The following is a 23,764-nucleotide window of genomic DNA, read 5'->3' on the forward strand; positions in this document are numbered from 1 at the left end:
TCTATGGGGCAGGGGGCTCTATGGGGCAGAGTGGGGCTCTATGGGGCAGGGGGGGCTCTATGGGGCGGGGGGGCTCTATGGGGCAGGGAGGGGCTCTATGGGGCGGGGGGGCTCTATGGGGCAGGGGGGCTCTATGGGGCAGGGGGGCTCTATGGGGCGGGGGGGGCTCTATGGGGCGCTGTGGGGTGCTGCGGGGTGCTGAGACGGGTGCGGAGTGGCCGTGGGGGCCCCCCCCCCCCCAACTCTCTCCGCCCCCCAACGCTGCCCCCCGGCCCCCCCAGCCCCCCCGCGGGAGGAGCTGCGCCTGGCCCCCGCCCGCCTGCGCGCCCGCACCTGCCCCGACAGCGCCGCCGCCATCGTGCGCCTCCTGCGGCACCTGGGGGGGGCCCCGCGGCCCCCGGCCCCCCGCCCCACGGCGGCACCCAGGTGGGTCCGGAGGGGCTCGGGGGGGGGGAGGGGGCTGGGGAGAGGGGGGGTGGGGGGGGGGGACACGCACACCACTGGGACCCCCAGGTGGGTTTGGGGGGGGAAAGGGGGCCTGTAGGGATCCCTGATTGGGGCTGGGGGGACCCAGGTGGGTTTGGGGGGATAAAGGGACCCCAAAGTGCCCCGCGGTGCCCCCCAAGTGGGTCTGGGGGGGCAAAAGGACCCACAGTGCCCCCCAAGTGGGTCTGGGGGGGATAAAGGGACCCCAAAATGCCCCGTGGTGCCCCCAAGTGGGTCTGGGGGGGGTCAGAGGGACCCCATGGGGACCCCCAAGTGGGTTTGGGGGGATAAAGGGACCCCACAGTGACCCCAAAGTGCGTCTGGGGGGGATAAAGGGACCCCAAAATGCCCCACGGTGCCCCCCAAGTGGGTCTGGGGGGATAAAGGGACCCCAAAGTGTCCCCCAAGTGGGTCTGGGGGGGACAGAGGGATCCCATAGTGCCCCCCGAGTGGGTCTGGGGGCAGGAAAGGACCCCAAAGTGCCTCACAGTGACCCCCAAATGGGTCTGGGGGGCACAGAGGGACCCTACAGGGACCCCTAATTGGGTCTGGGGGGATTAGGGGACCCCACAGTGACCCCAAAGTGGGTCTGGGGGGGATAAAGGGACCCCAAAATGCCCCGCGGTGCCCCCTAATTGGATCGGGGGGGGGTCAGAGGGACCCCCTGGGGACCCCAAGTGGGTTTGGGGGGGATTAAGGGACCCCACGGTGCCCCATAAGTGGGGGGGGGGGACAAAAGGACCCCACAGCGCCCCCCAAGTGGGTCTGGGGGGGGTGAAAGGACCCCAAAGTGCCCCACGGTGCCCCCAACTGGGTCTGGGGGGGCCGTGAGCCCCCCAGTGACCCCCTCGGTGCCCCCCCCCCGGCTGTTTCCCCCCCCAGGCCCCCCGGCCCCCCCGGCGCCCCCACGGCCACGGTGAACCAGGGGGACCTGACGGACGCCCTCCGCGACGCCCCCCGGCCGCCCCCGGCACCCCCCAGCCCCACGGTACCGCTGGGGGGGCTGGGGGGGCACTTATGGGTCTGGGGGGGCACTTATGGGTCTGGGGGGGCAGTTATGGGGTCTGGAGGGGTAGATATGGGTCCGGGGGGTTAATTGTGGGTCCAGGGGAGCTGTTGTGGGTCTGGGGGGGCAGTTACGGGGCAGTTCTGGGTCTGGGGGGGCAGTTCTGGGTCTGGGGGCAGTTATGGGGCAGTTCTGGGTCTGGGGGGCAGTTCTGGGTCTGGGGGGGCAGTTCTGGGTCTGGGGGGCAGTTGTGGGTCTGGGGGGGTCACTTATGGGGCAGTTCTGGGCCTGGGGGGGCAGCTATGGGGCAGGACAAGACCCCCGTGGTGCTGACCCCCCGCCTCATTCCCCCCCCCCCCCAGGGGAGGCCGCGCCGCCCCCCCCGCCCCCCGGTCTCCGTCTACCTGTTCCCGGGCGAGGGGGCCCCGGCCCCCCAGCACCCCCCGGGGCCCCCCCGGACCCCCGGACCCCCCGGCCCCCGGACCCCGACCCCGACCCCGACCCCGACGGGTTCTGCATCCTCGACGCCCCCGGCACCAGCGACCCCGTAAGTTTGGGGGGGGGGGGCTGGGGGGGGGGGGGCACCGGCACCCATGGGTCCCTTGGGGGGAGGCGCTGGGACCCCTGGGGGGGTTACTGGGACCCTTGGGGGGGTTACTGGGACCCCCGGGGGGGGGGCACTGGGACCCCTTTGGGGGGTTACTGGGACCCCTGGGGGGTTACTGGGACCCCCGGGGGGGGCACAGGGACCCCTTTGGGGGGGTTACTGGGACCCGTGGGGGTTACTGCTCCCTGACCCCTTTATCCCCCCTTCCCCAGCCCCCGGGGGGGTCCCTGACCCCATTTCCCCCCCCAGCCCCTCTGGGGGGTTTCCCAGCCCCTTTGAACCCCCCCCGGGGGGCTCCCTGACCCCATTTCCCCCCCCCCAGCCCCCTTTTATCCCCCCCCCCCAGCCCCCTCGGGGGATTCCCTGACCCCTTTTATCCCCCCCCCGGGGGGTCCCTGACCCCTTTATCCCCCCCCCCCGGGGGGGTCCCATCCCCCTTTGAACCCCCCCCGGGGGGGTTCCCTGACCCCCTTTCCCCCCCAGCCCCCTTTAGGGTCTCTCTGCCCCCCCCGGGGGCGTCTCTGACCCCCTTTGAAGCCCCCCAGGGGGTCCCATCCCCCTTTACCCCCCCCGGGGGGCTCCCTGACCCCCTTTATCCCCCCGGGGGGCTCCCAGCCCCTTTACCCCCCCGGGGGGCTCCCAGCCCCCTTTACCCCCCCGGGGGGCTCCCTGACCCCCTTTACCCCCCCCGCGGGGGGCTCCCAGCCCCTTTACCCCCCCCGGGGGGCTCCCCGACCCCCTTTACCCCCCGGGGGGCTCCCTGACCCCCTTACCCCCCCGGGGGCTCCCAGCCCCTTGAACCCCCCCGGGGGGCTCCCTGACCCCCTTTATCCCCCCCAGCCCCCGGGGCGCAGCCCACCATCCGCTGGCTGCGGCCGGGCCCCCTGCGGCTGCGGGAGGGGCACTTCGGGGCGCCGCGGGGGGGGGGGGGGGGCCGGGGACCGCCTGCGGCCCCCCCCGGGGCTGCCCCCGCCCCGCGCCCGCCTGCTGCTGCGCGACGCCGCCCTGCTCTGGCAGCTCTACGGGGGCGGGACTTCGGCGGCGGCCCCGCCCCCGCCAGGTGAGACGCGCCCACCGCGAGGCCACGCCCACCGCGAGGCCACGCCCACCGCGAGGCCACGCCCCCTCCCGGGACACGCCCACCGCGAGGCCACGCCCACCGCGAGGCCACGCCCACCGCGAGGCCACGCCCCCTCCCGGGACACACCCACCGCGAGGCCACGCCCACCGCGAGGCCACGCCCACCGCGAGGCCACGCCCCCTCCCGGGACACACCCACCGCGAGGCCACGCCCACCGGGAGGCCACGCCCCCTTTTGTGCAACCCCCAGCCAACTGGCTGCTGTGGCCACGCCCCCGTTCGCGCAGACCACGCCCCCTACCACAAACCAGCCCTGTTCGGGCCACGCCCCTTCCACGTGGCCACGCCCCCTCCGTATGGCCACGCCCCCTCCGTATGGCCACGCCCCCTTGCACCGAGACCACGCCCCTTCCGCTGTAGCCACGCCCCCTCCGCTGACCACGCCCCCTACCACAAACCAACCCGTTCGGGCCACGCCCCCTTCCACGTGGCCACGCCCCCTTCCACGTGGCCACGCCCCCTTTCACGCGGCCACGCCCCTTCCGTGTGGCCACGCCCCTTCTGCCCTAGCCACGCCCCGTCCCCTGACCACGCCCCCACCACAAACCAACCCCATTCGGGCCACGCCCCCTTCCACGTGGCCACGCCCCCTCCTTATGGCCACGCCCCCCTCCTTATGGCCACGCCCCCTCCTTATGGCCACGCCCCTTGCACCGAGACCACGCCCCTTCCGCTGTAGCCACGCCCCTCCGCTAACCACACCCCTAACTTATGGCCACGCCCCCAAGTGGCCCTCCCATTCAGGCCCCGCCCCCTTCCTGCCTTGGCCACGCCCCCGACCGGACCGGGGGGCGTGGCTTTCGCTGACCCCGCCCCTCCGCAGGCCCCGCGGAGGCCCCGCCCCCGGAGGAGCACTGGAGGAGCCGGGGGGGGGGCCCGGGAGGCGCCCGGAGCTGCTGATGGAGCTGCACCTCGGCAAGGTGGGGGGGCGGGGGGGGCCGGGGGGTCCTGAGGGGCTGGGGGGGTCTTGGGGGTCGGGGGGGTCCTGGGGTCCTGGGGGGGTTCTGCGGGGGTCCTGAGGGGCTGGGGGGGTCGGGGGAGGTCCTGGGGGTGTTCTGGGGGTCCTGGGGGGTCCTGAGGGGTTCGGGGGGGTCCTGAGGGGGTGGGGGAGGTTTTGGGGGGGTCCGGGGGGGGGTCCTGGGGGAGTCCTGAGGGGCTGGGGGGGGTTTTGGGGAGGTCAGGGGGGTCCTAGGGGGGAGAATGGGGGACTGGGGGGGAATGGGGGGGTCCTGAGGGGCTGGGGGGGGTTTTGGGGGGGTCCGGGGGGGTCTTGGGTGTCCTGGGGGGTCCTGGGGGGCTGGGGGAGTCTTGGGAGGCGGGGGGGGGGTCCTGAGGGTCCGGGGCAGTCTGGGGGGTCCTGGGGCTCCTGGGGGGCTCCTGAGGGGCTGAGGGGGTCTTTGGGGGGTCAGGGGGGTCCTAGGGGGAGAATGGGGGGCTGGGGGGGGGCACTTGGGTCCTTGCGGGGGTCTTGGGGTGCTCGGGGGGCGGCGAATGGGGTCCTGGGGGGGGCACCTGGGGGTCTTGGGTGGGGGGGAATGGGGGGACTGGGGGGATATGGGGGGGCTGGGGGGGAGATGGGGGGGAATGGGGGTCCGGGGGGGCTCAAAGGGGGGGGCTCAAAAGGGGGGGCTCAAAGAGGGGGGGGCTCATACCCCCCCCCCCCAGGTGAGCGTGCAGCACGAGAGCTACGTGGCCGAAGGCGAGGAAGAGGAGGGCAAGGCCGAAAAGGAGGGGGGGCGTCCCCTCCCCCCCCCCCCCCCAGGTCGGGGGGTTCCCCCGCGGGGGGGGTCCCGGGGGGGGGCGGGACCCCGACGTCCCGCCTGGTGCTGCTGGTGCAGGAGCTGGAGCTGCGCGACCGCCTGCGCTGCTCGGCCGCCGGCACCTTCCTGCGGCCCCTGCCCGCGGGGGGGGCCGCAGCCCCCGGCGGTACGGGGGGGGGCACGGGGGGGCACCGGGGGGGTTTGGGGGGGGTACGGGGGGGTTACGGGGGATACGGGGGGGGGGGTACGGGGGGGGATCCGGGGGGGGGGATAGGGGGGGCTTCTTGGGACCCGAGGGGGGGATATGGGGGGGTTGTGGGGTGGGGGGGGGCACGGGGGGGCACCGGGGGGGTACCGGGGGGTACTGGGGGGATACTGGGGGGCGCAGGGGGTATGGGGGGGTACAGGGGGGATACGGGGGGGTTTGGGGGGCATAGGGGGACTTCTTGGGACCTGAGGGGGGGATTTGGGGGGGTTATGGGGTGGGGGGGCACGGGGGGCATGGGGGGGGCACCGGGGGGCACTGGGGGGGTACAGGGGGGTTTGAGGGGGGTACAGGAGGGATATGGGGGGGGTACAGGGGGCTTTGGGGGGGGTAATGCTTTGCCCCCCCCCCACAATTTTTGCTCCCCCTCCCTAATCTTTGCCCCCCCCTTTCTGCCCCCCCCCCAGCTGCTGGTGAAGGCGCTGCGGGTGCTCCCCCAGCCGCCCCCCCGGGGGGTCCCCGAGTGCTGCCTGCGGGTGGCCCTGAGCCCCCTGCACCTGCACGTCGACCAGGTGGGGGGGGGGGGGGCCGGGGGGTCCTGGGGGGTCCCGAGGGGTCCTGGGGGGGTTGGGGGCGTCCTGGGGGGTCCTGGGGGGGTTAAGGGGGTCCTGGGGGCGGTCCTGAGGGGTCCTGGGGGGGGTCGAGGGGGTCCTGGGGGGTCCTGGGGGGTCCTTGGGGGGTCCTGGGGGGGTTAAGGGGTCCTGGGGGGGGTCCTGGGGGTCCTGAGGGGTCCTGGGGGGTTAAGGGGGTCCTGGGGGGTCCTGAGGGGTCCTGGGGGGGGTTGGGGGGTCCTGGGGGTGCTGTGGGGGGGTTAAGGGGGTCCTGGGGAGGCCCTGGGGGGTCCGGGGGGGTCAAAGTGCCCCGGGGGGGGCAGGGTGGTCCTGGGGGGGCTCTAATAGGATCTGGGGGGTCCCTGGGGTGCCCCGGGGGGTGAAGTGCCCCCCTTTTAGCGCCCACCCTTAACGCCCCCACGCCCCCCCCCCCCAGGACGCCCTCATCTTCCTCAGGGACTTCGCCAGCAGCTTCATCGCCCACATGGCCCCCCGAGCCCCCCGGGGACCCCCGACGGTAAGGGGGAGGGGGGGCACCCATGGGTGCTGGGGTGTTAAGGGGAGCACCCATGGGTGCTGGGGGGGGAAGGCGGAGGGCACCCATGTTGGGGGGGCAGGAGGGGGGCACCCATGGGTGCTGGGGGGTAAGGGGGGCACCCAGGGGTGCGGGGGGCACAAGGGGGCACCCATGGGTGCAGGGGGGCAGGGGGGCACCCATGGGTGCTGGGGGGGGAAGGGAGGCACCCATGGGTGCTGGGGGGACAAAAGGGGGGGGGCACCTGTGGTGGTGGGGGGCAGGAGGGGGGCACCCATGGGTGCTGGGGGGCACAAGGGGGAGGCACCCATGGGTGCAGGGGGCAGGAGGGTGGGCACCCATGGGTGCTGGGGGAGCACAAGGGGGGTGCACCCATGGGTGCTGGGATCCCCTCACCTGCCCCCCCCCGCAGCCCCCCGCGACCCCGGGGCCCCCCCGGCCCCTCCCTGCTGGAGGAAGAGGAGCCCGATGAGGCCCCCCCATCTACTTCCGGTACGGGGACAAACTGGGGGCACTGGGGACAAACTGGGGGCACTGGGGACACCCTGGGGACACTGGGACCCCCTGGGGACACCCTGAGGACACCCTGGGGACACTGGGACCACCCTGGGGACCTTGGGGACCCTGGGGACAACTTGGGGACATTGGGGACACTGGGGATGGGGACACTGGGGACACCCTAAGGACATTGGGGACACTTTGGGGACGTTGGGGACACCCTGGGGACGTTGGGGACAACTTGGGTAGGGGGACACTGGGGACACCGGGACCCCCTGGGGCCACCCTGGGGACATTGGGGACACCCTGGGGACAACTTGGGGATGGGGACACTGGGGACACCCTGGGGACCCTGGGGACGCTTTGGGATTATTGGGGCCACCCTGGGGACACCCTGGGGACATTGGGGCCACTTTGGGGACACTGGGGACCACCTGGGGACCCTGGGGACGTTGGGGACGTTGGGGACAACTTGGGGATGGGGACATTGGGGTCACCCTGGGGACGCTGGGGACACTCTGGGGCCACCCTGGGGCCACCCTGGGGACATTGGGGCCACCCTGGGGACGTTGGGGACGCTTTGGGATTATTGGGGCCACCCTGGGGTCACCCTGGGGACACCCTGGGGACCCTGGGGACAACTTGGGGACGGGGACACCGGCACCACCCTGGGGACGTTGGGGCCCACCCCGAGGCCACCCCGAGGCCACCCCGGTGCCACCGCCGGGCGGGGGGGGTGGTGACAGCCGTGTCCCCAACCCCCCCCCCCCCCCCCAGGGAGTTCCGCTTCACGGCGGAGGTGCCGCTGTGGCTGGACTACCAGGGCAAGCGCGTCTGCATGGAGCAGGTGAGGGGGGCGGGGGGGCCGGGGGGGGTGTCCCCCCGGGGGGTGTCCCCCCCCTTGGTGACATCCCCCCCATGTCCCTGTCCCCCCCCCCCCCAGGGCGCCCTGGCCGGGATCCTGATCGGGCTGGCGCGGCTCAACTGCTCCCGGCTGCGCCTCAAGCGGCTCTGCCACCGCCAGGGGTGGGGGCCGGGGGACACGGGGGGGGCGGGGGGCTTGGGGACACGGGGGGGGCTTGGGGACATGGGGGGGCTGGGGGACATTTGGGGGATTGGGGACGTGGGGGGGGCTGGGGGGATTGGGGACGTTTGGGGGATTGGGGACGTTGGGGACATTGGGGACATGGGGGGGGCTTGGGGACACGGGGGGCTTGGGGACATGGGGGGGCTGGGGGGACACTGGGGGGGGGCTTGGGGACATTTGGGGTATTGGGGACATGGGGGGGGCTGGGGGGATTGGGGACATTTGGGGGATTGGGGACGTTGGGGACATTGGGGACATGGGGGGGCTGGGGGGTGGGGGACATTTGGGGGATTGGGGACATGGAGGGGCTTGGGGACATGGGGGGGGCTGGGAACACGGGGGGCTGGGGACATGGGGGGGCTGGGGGACGCGGGTGGGGGCTCGGGGGCTTGGGGACATGGGGAGGGGGCTGGGGACGTGGGGGGACATGGGGGTATTGGGGACGTGTCCCCCCAATGTCCCGATGTCCCCAACGTCCCCGATGTCCCCAATGTCCCCGTGTCCCCCCTGTGTCTCTGATGTCCCCGATGTCCCCGTGTCCCCCCGTGTCCCCCGATGTCCCCGTGTCCCCCCAATGTCCCGATGTCCCCCGATGTCCCCGTGTCCCCTCCGTGTCCCCCGATGTCCCCGTGTCCCCCCAATGTCCCGATGTCCCCCGATGTCCCCGTGTCCCCCCCGATGTCCCCGTGTCCCCCGTGCCCCCCGATGTCCCCGTGTCCCCCCGTGCCCCCCGATGTCCCCGTGTCCCCCCCGCAGGCTGCTGGGGCTGGGCCGGGTGCTGAGCTTCGCGGTGGCCGAGTGGCTCGGGGACATCCGGCGCCACCAACTGCCGGGGCTGCTGGGGGTGGCGCCCGTCAGCGCCGTGCTGCGCCTCTGTGAGTGCCCCAGCTGGCCCCAAAATGTCCCCAACGTGTCCCCAACGTGTCCCCAACGTGTCCCCAACGTGTCCCCAGCATGTCCCCAAAGAGTCCCCGATGTGTCCCCAACCTGTCCCCAAAATATCCCCAACGTGTCCCCAACGTGTCCCCAACCTGTCCCCAAGGTGTCCCCAACCTGTCCCCAAGGTGTCCCCAACCTGTCCCCAAAATATGCCCAACGTGTCCCCAAAGAGTCCCCAGCGTGTCCCCAACCTGTCCCCAAGGTGTCCCCAAAATATCCCCAACCTGTCCCCAACCTGTCCCCAAGGTGTCCCCAACATGTCCCCAACCTGTCCCCAACCTGTCCCCAAAATATGCCCAACGTGTCCCCAAAGAGTCCCCAGTGTGTCCCCAACCTGTCCCCAACCTGTCCCAAGGTGTCCCCAACATGTCCCTAACCTGTCCCCAGCTTGTCCCCAACCTGTCCCCAGCGTGTCCCCAAGGTGTCCCCAATGTGTCCCCAAAGAGTCCCCAAAGTGTCCCCAACCTGTCCCCATAAAGTCCCCAACATGTTCCCAATGTGTCCCCACCTGTCCCCAAAATGTCCCCAAAGTGTCCCCAAAGTGTCCCCAACCTGTCCCCAACGTGTCCCCAAAATATGCCCAACGTGTCCCCAAAGAGTCCCCGATGTGTCCCCAACCTGTCCCCAAAATGTCCCCAACATGTCCCCAGCATGTCCCCAACCTGTCCCCAAGGTGTCCCCAAGGTGTCCCCAAGGTGCCCCCAACATGTCCCCATGCCCCCCCCGCCCCCAATCTGCCCCCCCATGTCCCCAACCTGCCCCCATGTCCCCCCCGTCCCCCCATTCCCCCATCCCCCCGTGACCCCCCCGTGCCCCCCAGGGCGCTCGCTGCGGGACCTGCTGGCGCTGCCGCTGGCGCCGCTGCTGGAGGCGGGGGGGGCCCGGGGGGTGCGCCGGGGGTGGCCGCCCTCGGGGCCTCCTCGGCCTCCGCCGCCATCGGGCTCGGCGCCCGCCTGCTGCGCGCCCTGCAGGTGAGAGCCCCCCCGGGACCCCCCCCGGGACCCCCCGGGACCCCCGGGAACCCCCCATGGGACCCCACTGTGGGACACCCCCAAATGGGACCCCCCCCCCGTGGGACCCCCAAAGGGAACCCCTAAAGGGACCCCCATGGGACCCCCCCAAGGGACCCCCCATGGGATCCCCCCCCAAAGGGAACCCCCTAAAGGGACCCCCCTATGGGACCCCCATGGGACCCCCCCTTGGGACCCCCCAATGGGACCCCCCCTCTGGGACCCCCAAAGGGACCCCCCCATGGGACCCCCCAATGGGACCCCCCCATGGCCCCCCCCCCCCAATGGGACCCCCGGGACCCCCCAACATCCCCAGGGCCCCCCAACCCCCCTGGGACCCCCAAACCCCTCGCCCCCCCCCCCAAAAGCCCCCCTCCCCCCAACGCTGCCCCCCCCAGGCGCTGGCCGAGGCCCTGTACGAGCTTGTGGCCCCCCCGGCCCCCCCGGCCCCTCCGGGCCCTCCCCGCTGCACCCGCCGGCCTCCGCCAGGTGAGCACCAGTACGGACCATTACGGACCAGTACAGGCCAGTATGGGGCAGTACGGCCTGGGGAGGCTGGGGGAGGGGCTGGGGGGCTCCCAGTATGGCCCAGTGCGGGGGCAGGGGCTCCCAGTATGGTCGGGGGGGCTGGAGGCTCCCAGTATGGCCCAGTTAGAAGTAAGGGGGCTCCCAGTATGGTTGTGGGGAGTTTTAGGGCTCCCAGTATGGCCCAGTTGCAGGCTGGGGGCTCCCAGTATGGTTAGGGGGAGAGCTTTAGGGATCCCAGTATGGTCAGGGGGGTTTAGGGCTCCCAGTATGGCCCAGTTATGTGTTGGGGGGCTCCCAGTATGGTTGGGGGGGCTTTAGGGGCTCCCAGTATGGCCCAGTTGGAAGCAGGGGGGCTCCCAGTATGGTTGGCGGGGGCTTTAGGGCTCCCAGTATGGCCCAGTTACAGGTCAGGGGGCTCCCAGTATGGCCCAGTTGCGGGCTGGGGGACTCCCAGTATGGTTGTGGGGGCTTTAGGGCTCCCAGTATGGCCCAGTTATGTGTCGGGGGCTCCCAGCATGGCCTAGTTACAGGTCAGGGGGCTCCCAGTATGGTTACGGTGGGCTTTAGGGCTCCCAGTATGGCCCAGCGCGGGGGCAGGGGGCTCCCAGTACGGTTAGGGGGGCCTGGAGAGTTCCCAGTACGGCCCAGTTATGTGTCGGGGGCTCCCAGTATGGTCTGGGGGCTGGAGGGCTCCCAGTATGGCCCAGTTACAGGTCAGGGGGCTCCCAGTATGGTTGGGGGGTGGCTTTAGGGCTCCCAGTATGGCCCAGTTGCGGGTCAGGGGGCTCCCAGTATGGTTGGGGGAGGCTTTAGGGCTCCCAGTATGGCCCAATTGCGGGTCAGGGGGCTCCCAGTATGGTTGGGGGAGGCTTTAGGGCTCCCAGTATGGCCCAGTGCGGAAGCAGGGGTCTTCCAGTATGGTTGTGGGAGGCTTTAGGGCTCCCAGTATGGCCCAGTTACAGGTCAGGGGGCTCCCAGTATGGCTCAGTTGCGGGCTGGGGGACTCCCAGTATGGTTGTGGGGGCTTTAGGGCTCCCAGTATGGCCCAGTTATGTGTCGGGGGCTCCCAGCATGGCCCAGTTACAGGTCAGGGGGCTCCCAGTATGGTTACGGTGGGCTTTAGGGCTCCCAGTATGGCCCAGCGCGGGGGCAGGGGGCTCCCAGTACGGTTAGGGGGCCTGGAGAGTTCCCAGTACGGCCCAGTTATGTGTCGGGGGGCTCCCAGTATGGTCTGGGGGGGCTGGAGGGCTCCCAGTGTGGCCCAGTTACAGGTCAGGGGCTCCCAGTATGGTTGGGGGGTGGCTTTAGGGCTCCCAGTATGGCCCAGTTGCGGGTCGGGGGTGCTCCCAGTACATCCCAGTACACCCCCCTTCTCCCCTGTCCCCCCCAGTACCCCCCGGCGTCACCCCGAGGACGAGCCCCGCCCCCCCGGGGCCAGCGGGGGCCAGCGGCGCCCCCCCAGGGGCCAGCGACCGCCCCCCGGCGGGGGACACGGAGGGGGGGCGCGGGGACGACCGGGGGCACCGTGACCCCCCCCGCCCCCCCCGCGGGGGCTGGGGACAGCGAGGGGACAGCGAGGGACACCCCGGGGACATCGTGACCCCCGTGGGGACATCGGGGGACATCGAAGGACACCCCGGGGACATCGTGCCACCCCCTGGGGACATCGGGGGACATCGTGCCACCCCCTGGGGACATCGGGGGACATCGCGCCACCCCCCTTGGGGACACCGCGGAGCCGTCGGGGGACGCCCCGGGGACAATCAGGGGACAGCGCCACCCCCGGGGGGGGGACGTCGGGGGACACCCCAAGGACATCGGGGGACAGCGCGCCACCCCCTTGGGGACACCGAGGGGACAAGAGGGCCCCCCCAAGTGCCTTGGGGACACCTCGGGGACGTCGGGGGACAATCAGGGGACGGGAGCCCCCCCCGGGCACCTTGGGGACCCCCTGGGGACATCGGGGGGGGCCCCTTGGGGACTCGGCGCCACCCCCTTGGGGACACCCCGGGGACAATGGGGGGGGGGGGGCAGTGGGGTGACGCTCGGTGCCATTAAAGGACAACGGGGGACAACGGGGACACCGCGTGACGTCAGCAGGCGCGGGGGGGGGGGCGTGACGTCAGCGGGGGGTGACGTCAGCGGGGGGCACCACGTGACCTCGGGGGGGGGCAGCACTTGAGGGAGCAACCGTGGAGAGCTGGGGGGCGGGAGGGGGCGGGGCCTGGGAGGAGGGGGCGGGGCCTGGGGGGAGGGGCGGGGCCTGGGAGGAGGGGGCGGGGCCTGGGAGGAGGGGGCGGGGCCAGAGACACGGGGTAGCGAAAGGGGGCGTGGCCTGGCCGGGGGGCGTGGCCTTGGGTTGAGGGGGCGGGGCCAGGGCTTAGGCTGCGGTTGGGGGCTGGATGGGAGGGGGCGGGGCTCGCGCTACGGGGCTGGAGGGGGCGTGGCCTCGGGAGGGGGCGTGGCCTAGGGGAAGGTGCGCGGTCTATGGGGAAGGGGGCGTGGTCTCGGCGCGCGCCGCGGCTCCGCCTGGGTCCGGAAGGGTTTGGGGGCGGGGCCAGGGGGTGTGGGCGGGGCCGCGCGGTGACGTCACGGCGCGGCGCCATGGCGGGGGAGCTGGACGTGTTCGTGGGGAACACGACGCTGATCGACGAGGAGGTGCTGCAGCTCTGGCTCGACGGGCACTCGGGTACGGGGGGCACGGGGGGCAAGGGGGGGGTCGTGGGGGGGATAGGAGGGGTCATGGAGGCGGTACGGGGGGTCACGGGGGGGTATGGGGGGATGGGGGGTGGGGGAGGGTCATTGGAGGGGCCTGGGGGGTCATTGAGGGGGTGGGGGGGGCACGGGGGGGGATCGGGGGGGTCGTGGGGGGTATTGGGGGGACATGGGGGGGTCATGGGGGCATCACGGGGCTGGCACCCGCCCCCTCCCCGCCCCCCAGTGTCCCCGCCCCCGCGGTGTCCCCGTGCCCCCCCCCCGTTCCCCCCCAGCGTCCCCCTCTCCCCCAGCGCACCCCCCGCACCCCGTGATGTCCCCACATCCCCCCGGGGTCCCCCTGCCCCCCCCCCCCCTGTCCCATAATGTCCCCAGGCCCCCCATGACGCCCCCTGACCCCACAACGCCCCCCTCCCCATGATGTCCCCGTGTCCCCCAGTGCCCCCCCACCCCCTAATGCCCGGTGTCCCCCCAGCGTCCCCATCTCCCCCAGTGCCCCCCACCCCATAACGTCCCCATGTCCCCCGGTGTCCCCATGTCCCCCAATGCCCCCCACCCCATAACGCCCCCATAACGCCCCCATACCTTATAATGTCCCCGTGTCCCCCAGTGTCCCCCCCACCTCATAATGTCCCCATGTCCCCCAATGCCCCCCACCCCATAAAGTCCCCATAACATCCCCATGCCTTATAATGTCCCCCAATGCCCCCCTGTCCCCCAGTGTCCCCATGTCCCCCAAGGCCCCCCACCCCATAACACCCCCCACCCCATAACAGCCCCATAATGTCCCCATGCCTTATAACGTCCCACTGTCCCCCAATGTCCCCATGTCCCCCAGTGCCCCCCCCACCCCATAACGGCCCCATGTCCCCCAATGTCCCCATGTCCCCCAGTGCCCCCCACCCCATAATGTCCCCATGTCCCCCAATGTCCCCATGTCCCCCAGTGCCCCCATACCCCATAACACCCCCCACCCCATAATGTCCCCATAACACCCCCATACCCCATAATGCCCCCTGTCCCCCAATGTCCCCATACCCCATAATGTCCCCGTGTCCCCCAGTGTCCCCCCCCACCCCATAATGTCCCCATGTCCCCCAGTGCCCCCCCACCCCATAACACCCCCCACCCCATAATGCCCCCATGCCTTATAATGTCCCCCAATGCCCCCCTGTCCCCCAGTGTCCCCATGTCCCCCAAGGCCCCCCACCCCATAACACCCCCCACCCCATAACGGCCCCATAATGTCCCCATGCCTTATAACGTCCCACTGTCCCCCAATGTCCCCATGTCCCCCAGTGCCCCCCACCCCATAATGTCCCCATGCCTTATAATGTCCCCCAGTGCCCCCGTGTCCCCCGGTGCCCCCCGCCCCCTGACATCCCCGTGTCCCCCCAGTGGCGGAGGCGGTGGCCCGGCGGCTGCGGGGGGTCCTGGAGCGGGCGGGGGCCTCGGTGGCGGTGCTGCAGAGCGACACCCGCGACCACTTCCGCACCTTCCAGATGCTCGAGCGGCTGCTGCACGCCCCCCGGCTCCTGCAGCAGCTGCTCTTCCAGATCCCCCCCCGGCAGGCCGTGCTCGTCCAGCGGTGCGGGGGGGGCTGGGGGGGGGGTTGGGGGGGTTATGGGGGGTTTGGGGGGATTTGGGGGGGGGGTTGGGGGGGGATTTAGGAGGGTTACAGGGGGTTTTGGGGGGCTATGGGGGGATTTGGGGGGTTATGGGCGTTATGGGGGGTTATGGGGGAATTTGGGGGGGTTATGGGGGAATTTGGGGGGTTTAGAGGGGGATTTGGGGGCGTTATAGGGGGATTTGGGGGGGTTATGGGGGTTAGTGGGGGTTATGGGGGGGGTTAGTGGGTTATTGGGGGGGTCGGGGGCATTTGGGGGGGTTAGGATGATTTGGGGGGGTTGGGGGGGTTAGTGGGGGATTTGGGGGGGGGGTTCGGGGGTGATTTATGAGGGTTAGAGGGGGTTTTGGGGGGATTTGGGTGTGTTGGGGGGATTTGGGGGGTTATGGGGGTTTGGGGGGATTTGGGGGGGGTTGAGGTGATTTATGAGGGTTAGAGGGGGTTTTGGGGGGATTTGGGTGTGTTGGGGGGATTTGGGGGGGGTTATGGGGGGATTTGGGGGGGGTTGGGGGTGTTAGAAGAGGATTCAGGGGGATTTGGGGGGATTATGGGGGAATTTGGGGGGGGCTGGGGAGGATTTGGGGGGGTTATAGGGGGCTTGGGGGGGATTTTGGGGGGTTAGGGGGGATTTGGGGGGGTTAGAGGGGGTTTTGGGGGCGTTGGGGGGTATGGGGGGGATTAGGAGGGTATGGGGTGCAATTGGGGGGTCCTGGACAGGAATTAGGGGAGTAATAGGGGGGGATTATGGGGTAATGGGGGGATTGGGGGGGGGAATGGGGGTAACAAGGAAGATTAAAGGGAGTTATGGGGGATTAGGGGGGAATTAGAGGGGTGGGGAGATTATGGGGGGCTTGGGGGGTAATATGGGAGTAACGGGGGGTTGGGGGATTTGGGGGGTAATGGGGTTATGGGGGATTAGAGGGTAATAAGGGGGGATTAGGGGGTAATAATGAAGGATTAGGGGGATTAGGGGAGAAATAAGAAGGGATTGGGGATAATAAAGGGGGGATTAGGGAGTAATAAGGGGGGATTAGGGGGTAATAATGAAGGATTAGGGGGATTAGGGGAGAAATAAGGGATTGGGGATAATAAAGGGGGATTAGGGGGTAATAAAGGGGGGATTAGGAGGTAATAAAGGGGATTAGGGGGAAATAAGGAGGGATTGGGGGTAATAAGGGGGATTGGGGGGTAATAAAGTGGGATTAGGGGGTAATAAGGGGGGATTAAGGGGGATTATGGGGGGGTTGGGGGGCAATGGGGGGATTGGGGCCTAATAGAGGGGAAATGGGGGGTCACAGGGGGCTCGTAGAGGGGTACGGGGAGCGGGGCTGTAGGGGTGATTCCCCCCGGTTAATTACCCCCGTTAATTGCCCCCCCCGTTAGTGCCCCCCCCCCCCAGGTACTACGCCTTCGACGAGCCGTTCGCCCGCGAGCTGCTGGGGCGGAAGCTGAGCAAAGGCACCAAGAAGGAGCTGGACGAGGTCAGCGCCCGCAGCGGGGTGCACGTCCGGAGCTGCCGCCGCCAGGTGGGGGCCGGGGGGGGCAAAAATTGGGGGGGGGGGGCACGGGGGGGCCGGGGGTTCCTGGGGGGTCACAGGGGTATGGGGGTGCAGGGGGGGGCACCGAGGAGGAGCTGGATGGGGCCCAGCAGGTGGGGGAATGGGGGGTAAAATGGGGGGGAGGGGGGGGGCTGGTTTTGGGGTGCCCCCCCACACCCCGGGGGGTCCCCTCGGATGTGACCCCCCCCCTCTTTCCGTGTGCCCCCCCCCCCCAGTTTGACAACTTCAAGCGCGTCTTCAAGGCGGTGGAGGAGCTGCGGGGGCCCCTGGCCGACAACATCCAGCAGCTCTTCCTGCTGCCCCCCGCTGGCGCGGTCAGCACCCAGGGGTGCTCGGGGGGCGGGGGGGCACCCATGGGTGCTGGGGGGGCAGGGGGAGCACCCAGGGGGCTGGGGGGCGGGGGAGCACCCATGGGTGCCGGGGGGGCAGGGGGATCACCTGGGGGGGCGGGGAGCACCCATGGGTGCTGGGGGGTTGGGGGGAGCACCCAGGGGGGCAGGGGGGCAGGGGGGAGCACCCAGGGGGGCTGGGGGGCACCCATAGGTGCTGGGGGAGGGGATGGGGGGAGCACCCATGGGTGCTGGGGGGTGGGGGGGACACCCAGGTGGGCGGGGGGGGGCACCCAGGGGGGATAGGACAGGGCACCCATGGGTGCTGGGGGAGGTGGCTATGGGGTTATGGGGTCCTAGGGGTGCTGGGGGGGGGGGGGGAGGGGCCATGGAGGGGCTCTGGGTTCCCATGGGTGCTATGGGGCAGTTATGGGGCAGTTATGGGGCAGTTATGGGGCGGTTATGGGGCAGCCGTGGGGCAGTTATGGGGCAGCCATGGGGCAGCTGCAGGGCGCCCTCAGGGACTACGCGGCCGTGGTTTTCTTCGCCAACGGGCGCTTCGAGACGGGGAAGCGGCGCCTGCAGTTCCTCACCTTCGGGGACTTCGCTGCCTGCGCCCAGCACCTGATGCAGCACTGGACGCAGGGCGCCCTGGGTGAGGGCGCTTCGGGGCAAATTTGGGGCATTTTGGGGACATTTGGGGGCATTTTGGGGCATTTGGGGGCACCTGGGGACACCTGGGGGCACTCAAGGGCACCTGGGGGCATTTGGGGACGTTTTGGGGCATTTGGGGACACCACAAGGCATTTTGGGGCATTTTGGGGAATTTTGGGGTAATTGGGGACAGTTTGGGACATTTGGGGACATTTTGGGGTGTTTGGGGACACCACGAGGCATTTCGGGGCATTTCGGGGAGTTTTGGGGCAATTGGGGACAGTTTAGGACATTTGGGGACATTTTTGGGCATTTGGGGGTGCCTGGGGGCATCTGGGGACATTTTGGGTCATGTGGGGACACCACGAGGCATTTGGGGGCATTTCGGGGAATTTGGGGGCAATTGGGGGCAGTTTGGGACATCTGGGGGCATTTCGGGGCATTTTTGGGGCATTTGGGGGCACCTGGGGATGCCTGGGGACACTCGGGGGCATTTGGGGACATTTTGGGGCATTCTGGGGACACCACGAGGCATTTTGGGGCATTTCGGGGGATTTGGGGGAATTAGGGGACACCTGGGAGCGTCTGCGGACATTTGGGGGCATTTGGGGACATTTTGGGGAATTTCGGGGCGTTTCAGGGCATTTTGGGGCATTTGGGGATGCCTGGGGGCACTCAAGGGCACCTGGGGGCATTTGGGGACATTTCAGAGCGTTTGGGGGAATTTGGGGGGCATTTGGGGGCACCTGGGGGCATTTGGGGACATTTTGGGGCGTTTGGGGACGTTGGGAGGCTCCTGGGGGCTATTTGGGGACCCCCCAAGCCCATTTCCCCAACGCCCCCAATGCCCCAAATCCCCCCATGTCCCCAACCCCCCGCGCCCCCACGCCCCGGAGCCCCCCCGGTGTCCCCCACGCCCCCGGAGCCCCCCCCCCTGTGCCCCCCATGCCCCCAGCCCCCCCGGTGTCCCAACGCCCCCCCGCAGCGCCCGAGGCGGCCGAGCCGGACGGGGAGGTGCCGCGCTCGTTCCTGCAGGACCTGAAGGAGCTGAAGGTGCTGGTGAGCGACAAGGACCTGCTGGACCTGCACAAGAGGTGCCCCCCGAACCCCCGACCCCCCCATAACCCCCCAATCCCCCTGACCCCCCAACCCCCGAAACCCCCCAACCCCCCATGATCCCCCCGACAGCCCCATAACCCCCCAATCCCCCTCCTGACCCCCCTGACCCCCATTGACCTCCCCTGACCCCCCAACCCCCCCAACTCCCCTCCTGACCCCCCGACCCCCCAACCCCCCTAACCCCCCCAATCCCCCTGACCCCCTGACCCCCTGACACCCCCAACCCCCCCGACCCCCATTGACCCCCCTGACCCCCCACTTGACCCCCCACCCCCCCTTGAACCTCCAGACCCCCCTTGACCCCCCAACACCCCCTGACCCCCCCAAGCCCCCCACCCCCACCCACGACCCACCCCTGACCATCCCCAACCCCCCCCTTGACCCCCGACCCCCTAACCCCCCCACTTGACCCTCCCTGACCCCCCGACCCCCCCGAACCCACCCCCGGGCCCCATAACCCCCCAGCCCCCTGACCCCCCCTCGACCCCCCATGACCCCCCCTTGACCCCCCAACACCTCCCTGACCCCCCCGACCACCCCCTGGTGTCCCCTGGGGGCCGTGACCCCCCCGTGGGGGGGGGGGGAACAGCGAGGTGACAGCGGGGTGTCGTCCCCCCCCATGTCCCCCCCAGCCTGGTGTGCACGGCGCTGCGGGGAAAATCTCCGTGTACGGGGAGATGGAGGCCAGCTTCAAGGTGGGGGGGCCGGGGGGGGCGAGGGGGGTTGGGGGGGGGGATTTGGGGGTCAGGGAGGGGGTTGGGGGGATTTGGGGGGGCTAGGAGGGGGTTTGGGGGGCTGGGGGGATTTGGAGGGGATTTAGGGGGCTGGGAGGGGGTTTGGGGGGTTTTGGGGGGGATTTGGGGGGACTCGGGGGTCAGAGAGAGGATTTGGGGGGGCTGGGAGGGATTTGGGGGCTAGGAAGGGGTTTGGGGGGGTTTGGGGGGGCTTAGAGGAGATTGGGAGGGGATTTAGGGGACTGGGGGGGGTGTTGGGGGGATTTGGGGGGGCTGAGGGGATTTGGGGGGGGGTTGGGGGGTTTGGGGGGGCTAAGGGGGATTTGGGGGGCTGGGAACGGATTTGGGGGGGGGATTTGGGGGGCTAGGAAGGGGTTTGGGGGGTCTTGGAGGAGATTTGGGGGATTGGGGGGGCTGGGGGGCTGGGGGGGGGGATTTGGGGGGCTGGGAGGGGGTTTGGGGGGATTTGGGGGGGGTTGAGGAATTTGGGGGGAGGTTGCGGGGCTGGGGGGGGGGGTGGGGGGATTTGGGGGGTCTTAGAGGGGATTGGGGGGGATTTGGGGGGTATGGGGGGGCTGGGAGGGGTTTCGGGGGATTGGGGGGCATTTGGGGGGGCTGGGGGGGATTTGGGGGTGCTGGGAGGGGGTTTGGGGGGGAGGATTTGGGGGCCTTTGGGGGGATTTGGGGGTCTTAGAGGGGATTTGGGGGGCCTGGGAAGGGATTTGGGGGTCCCGGGGGGGATTTGGGGGTCCCGGGGGGGGCTCTGAGGTGCCCCCCCTCCGCCCCCCCCCAGAACCTGTCGCGGGCGCTGGTGCACGTGGCCGCCAAGGTGGCGCACGCCAAGGACGCGCGGGACTTCTTCGTCGACCTGGTCGAGAAGGTGGCACCCCAAAAACGGGCACCCCAAAAACAGGCACCCCAAAGGGACCCCCCCCGCGGGACCCCCAAAGGGAACCCCCAAATGGGGCCCTAAAAATGGGGACCCCAAATGGGGAATCCTTCAAACTGGGACCCCAAAGTGAGGACCCCAAAAGGAACCCCCCCAAATGGGACCCCAAAAGGGGGCACCCCAAAAACGGGCACCCCAAAGGGACCCCCCCCAATGGGACCCCCAAATGGGGCCCTAAAAATGGGGACCCCAAATGGGGATCCTTCAAACTGGGACCCCAAAAGGGGAACCCCCAAAGGGAACCCCCAAATGGGACCCCAAAATGGGCCCCCCCCCCAATGAGACCCCAAAAAGGACCCCAAATGTCTGTGGGATTTGGGGGGCGTCCTTGGGGTTTGGGGGCAGTCTGTGGGATTAGGGGAGGATTGGGATTGGGGGGTCTTTGGGATTTGGGGGGGGGTCTCTGGGTTTTGGGGGGTGTCTGTGGGATTTGGGGGGTTCCCTGGGGTTTGGGGGGGGGGTCTTTGGGGTTTGGGGGTGTCTTTGGGGTTTGGGGTTTGGGGATTTCCTTGGGGTTTGGGGATTTCCTTGGGGTTTTGGGGTGATCCCTGGGGATTTGGGGGGTGTCCCTGGGTTTTGGGGGTGTCTGTAGGATTTGGGGGGGGTTCCCTGGGGTTTGGGGGGGGTCTCTGGGGTTTGGGGGTGTCTTTGGGGTTTGGGGATTTCCTTGGGGTTTTGGGGTGATCCCCGGGGATTTTGGGGATGTCCCTGGGTTTTGGGGGCGTCTGTGGGGTTTTGGGGGCGTCTGTGGGATTTGGGGGTGTTCCCTGGGTTTTGGGGGGGGTCCCTGAGCGGTGCCCCCCAGGTGATCGAGCCCTGCAAGGCCGACAAGTGGAGCCCCCGCGACCTGCAGCTCTTCCTGGCCCAGTACGGGGCGGCCGCGCACGCGCTGGAAGGCTTCCGGTGAGGGGACCCCAAAATCCTGGCCCTAAACCCCCAAATCCTGACCCTAAAACCCCAAAATCCTGCCCAGGACCCCAAAATCCTACCCTAAAACCCCCAAATCCAGCCCGGAAGCCGAAAATCCCGACCTTGATCCCAAAATCCTACCCTAAAACCCCCAAATCCCTGACCCTAAAGGCCCCAAAATCCTACCCTGAACCCCAAAATCCTGACCCTAAAACCATGAAATCCTGACCTAGATCACTAAAATCCTGACCTAAAAACCCCAAATCCCTAAATCCCTGACACTAAAACACCAAAATCCTAACCTGAACCTCAAAATCCCGACCTTAAAACCCTGAAATCCTGACCCTGACCCCAAAATCCTGACCCTAAAACCCCAGAATCCTGCCCGGAACCCCAAAACCCTGACATTGATCCCCAAATCCTGACCCTAAAACCCCCAAATCCTTACCCTGAACCCCAAAATCCTACCCTGAACCCCAAAATCTTGACCCTAAAACCCCAAAATCCTGGCCTGGAGCCCAAAATCCTGACATTGATCCCCAAATCCTGACCCTAAAACCACGAAATCCTGACCCTAAAACCCCAAAATCCTGACCCTGACCCCAAAATCCTACCCTGAACCCCAAAATCCTGACCCTAAAATCCCAAAATCCTGACCTTGATCCCAAAATCCTACCCTAAAACCCCCAAATCCCTGACCCTAAAACCCCAAAATCCTGGCCTGGATCCCCAAATCCTGACCTTGATCCCAAAATTCATGACCCTGACCCCAAAGTCCTCCCTTGGACCCCAAATTCCTGCCCTGGATCCCAAAATCTTGTCCTTGACCCCCAAAATCCTGCCCTGAGCCCCCAAATCCTGTCCCTGACACCGAAATCCTGCCCCAAACACCCAAATTCTACCCACGTCCCCCAAAACCCTGCTCTGGACCCCAAAAACCCTGACCTCAATCCCAAAACCCTGGCCTTGATCCCCAAATTCCTGCCCTGGACCCCCAAATCCTCACAGGGGACCCCAAATCCTGTGACCCCACCCCCAAGCTTCTTCGAGCGACCCCAAACCAGGGCGATCTCACCCCAAAACCGGGCTCCCGCACCCCGAAATGTGATGGGGAGGGGGACAAAGTGGGGTCTCCCCCCGAACCCCCAATTTTTTTGGGGTGCAGGCACCAGGCGCTGTGGGACCGGTACATGGCGGCCGTCAGCGCCTGCCTGCTGCGCATGTACCACGACTGAACCCCAAAAAGGGGGCACCCCAAAAGGGGGCACCCGAAAAGGGGCACCCCGAAAAGGGGACACCCCAAAACCCCCCCCCCGACGCGGCGAGAGAGGAGGAGACGGCAGCGGGGGCGCCCCGAAACCGGAGCGGTTTGGGATCCCCCTTCACCAAGAAGAACCCCAGAACTGGCACCCCCAAAAACGGGGACACCCCAAAAACTGTGGCACCCCAAAAACTGTGGCACCCCAAAACTGGGACATTTTGGAATCCTCCCTTCGCAAGAAGAACCCCAAAATTGGGGCAGCCCAAAAGAGCAGGACCCCAAAACCGGAGCACCCCAAAAATGGGGCACCCCAAAAACTGTGGCACCCCGAAACTGGAGCATTTTGCCCCCCCCTTCACAGAGAAGAACCCCAAAGGAGCGGCACCCCGAAAGAGTGGCACCCTGAAATGGAGCGACCCCAAAACTGTGGCACCCTGAAAACGGGGCACCCCAAAAACTGGCACCCCCAAAAAACTGGGGCATTTTGGACCCCCATCCTTCACCAAGAAGAATCCCCAAACTGGAGCACCCCAGAAGTGGGGCACCCCAAAACGGGGACACCCCAAAACCAAGCCATCATGGGGACACCCCAAAAAAGCAGGAACCCCCGAAACCAGGATCCCCCCAAAAAAGAGGGGGGTCCCAGGAGACTGGCAGTGCCCCCCCCCCAAAATGAGCCACCCCAAAAACCCACAGAGGCCCCGAAAGCAACAAAAATGGGGTGCCCCCCCCCCAATTGCCCTAAAAGGGGACACCTGGGATGCCCCCTATTGGGGGGGGTCCCCAATTTTTTTGGGGGGGAACCCCAGAACGGGGCAACGGAGGAATAAACACATTGGAAGCTGAGCTGCTTGTGGCCCCCCCGGATTGAAGGGGGGACCCCAAAATCATGGGTGGGGGGCAACTGGGAGCACTGGGAGGGAACTGGGAGAACTGGGAGGGGTTGGGAGAGGGCCCAGCGTGCACCCACACACACTCCAGCCCCCCCCCCCCCCCAATTTTGAGGGCCCAAAACTGCCCTTTTCAGCCCCAAACCCTGTTTTGAAGTCAGTCTCATTTTGGGGTTAAAAGCCTTTTTTGGGGGGGGTCTCTTTTATTAATCCCCCTTCCTGTGCTGCAGGCCTCAAAAGTCTCCTTTTTCAGACAAAATCCCCAGTTTTCAGGGCCCAAGTCTGCCTTTTTCAGACCCCAAAACCATTTTGAGGTCAGAAAACCTAATTTCAGTCTGAGTCTCATTTTGGGGTTAAAAAGACTTACTTTAGGGTCCCTTTTATTAATTCCCCTGTTTAAGGGCCCAAAGCGTCGCTGCAGACCTTAAAATCTCCTTTTCAGTCAAAATCCCCATTTTTCAGGGCCCAAAACTGCCCTTTTCAGCCCCAAACCCCATTTTGAGGTCAGAAAGGCTCATTTTAGAGAGTCAGATTCTCATGTTGGGGTTAAAAAGCCTCGTTTTAGGGACCCTAAAAAAATAATCCCCCCCGTTTAAGGGCTCAAAG

At 68.3% G+C, this 23,764-nt stretch overlaps 2 protein-coding genes across 2 annotated transcripts; both read left to right on the forward strand.

The window, feature by feature from the left end:
• Positions 1 to 170: 170 nt before the first annotated feature.
• On the forward strand, positions 171 to 11,941 carry LOC136788568 (collagen alpha-1(I) chain-like). The gene is made up of 16 exons (XM_066987128.1): positions 171 to 207; positions 282 to 426; positions 1,369 to 1,474; positions 1,855 to 2,039; positions 2,940 to 3,159; positions 4,063 to 4,159; positions 4,905 to 5,165; positions 5,672 to 5,776; positions 6,252 to 6,332; positions 6,763 to 6,842; positions 7,626 to 7,695; positions 7,792 to 7,874; positions 8,692 to 8,810; positions 9,695 to 9,845; positions 10,283 to 10,413; positions 11,803 to 11,941. Exons 1-16 carry the CDS (start codon positions 171 to 173, stop codon positions 11,939 to 11,941), a joined length of 2,010 nt encoding a protein of 669 aa, XP_066843229.1.
• Positions 11,942 to 12,957: 1,016 nt separating this feature from the next.
• Positions 12,958 to 23,114, forward strand: LOC136788733 (acidic fibroblast growth factor intracellular-binding protein-like). The gene is given in 11 exon segments (XM_066987405.1): positions 12,958 to 13,101; positions 14,526 to 14,715; positions 16,154 to 16,280; positions 16,529 to 16,618; positions 17,153 to 17,297; positions 18,282 to 18,390; positions 19,048 to 19,073; positions 19,076 to 19,110; positions 19,943 to 20,029; positions 20,904 to 21,001; positions 22,173 to 23,114. Coding segments are annotated over 11 exon segments (1,062 nt in total). The 5' UTR covers positions 12,958 to 13,016; the 3' UTR covers positions 22,243 to 23,114.
• The last annotated feature ends 650 nt before the right edge of the window (positions 23,115 to 23,764 follow it).

This window comes from Anser cygnoides, chromosome W (genome assembly GCF_040182565.1).
Source record: "Anser cygnoides isolate HZ-2024a breed goose chromosome W, Taihu_goose_T2T_genome, whole genome shotgun sequence".
In the NCBI taxonomy this organism is placed as follows: Eukaryota; Metazoa; Chordata; class Aves; order Anseriformes; family Anatidae; genus Anser; species Anser cygnoides.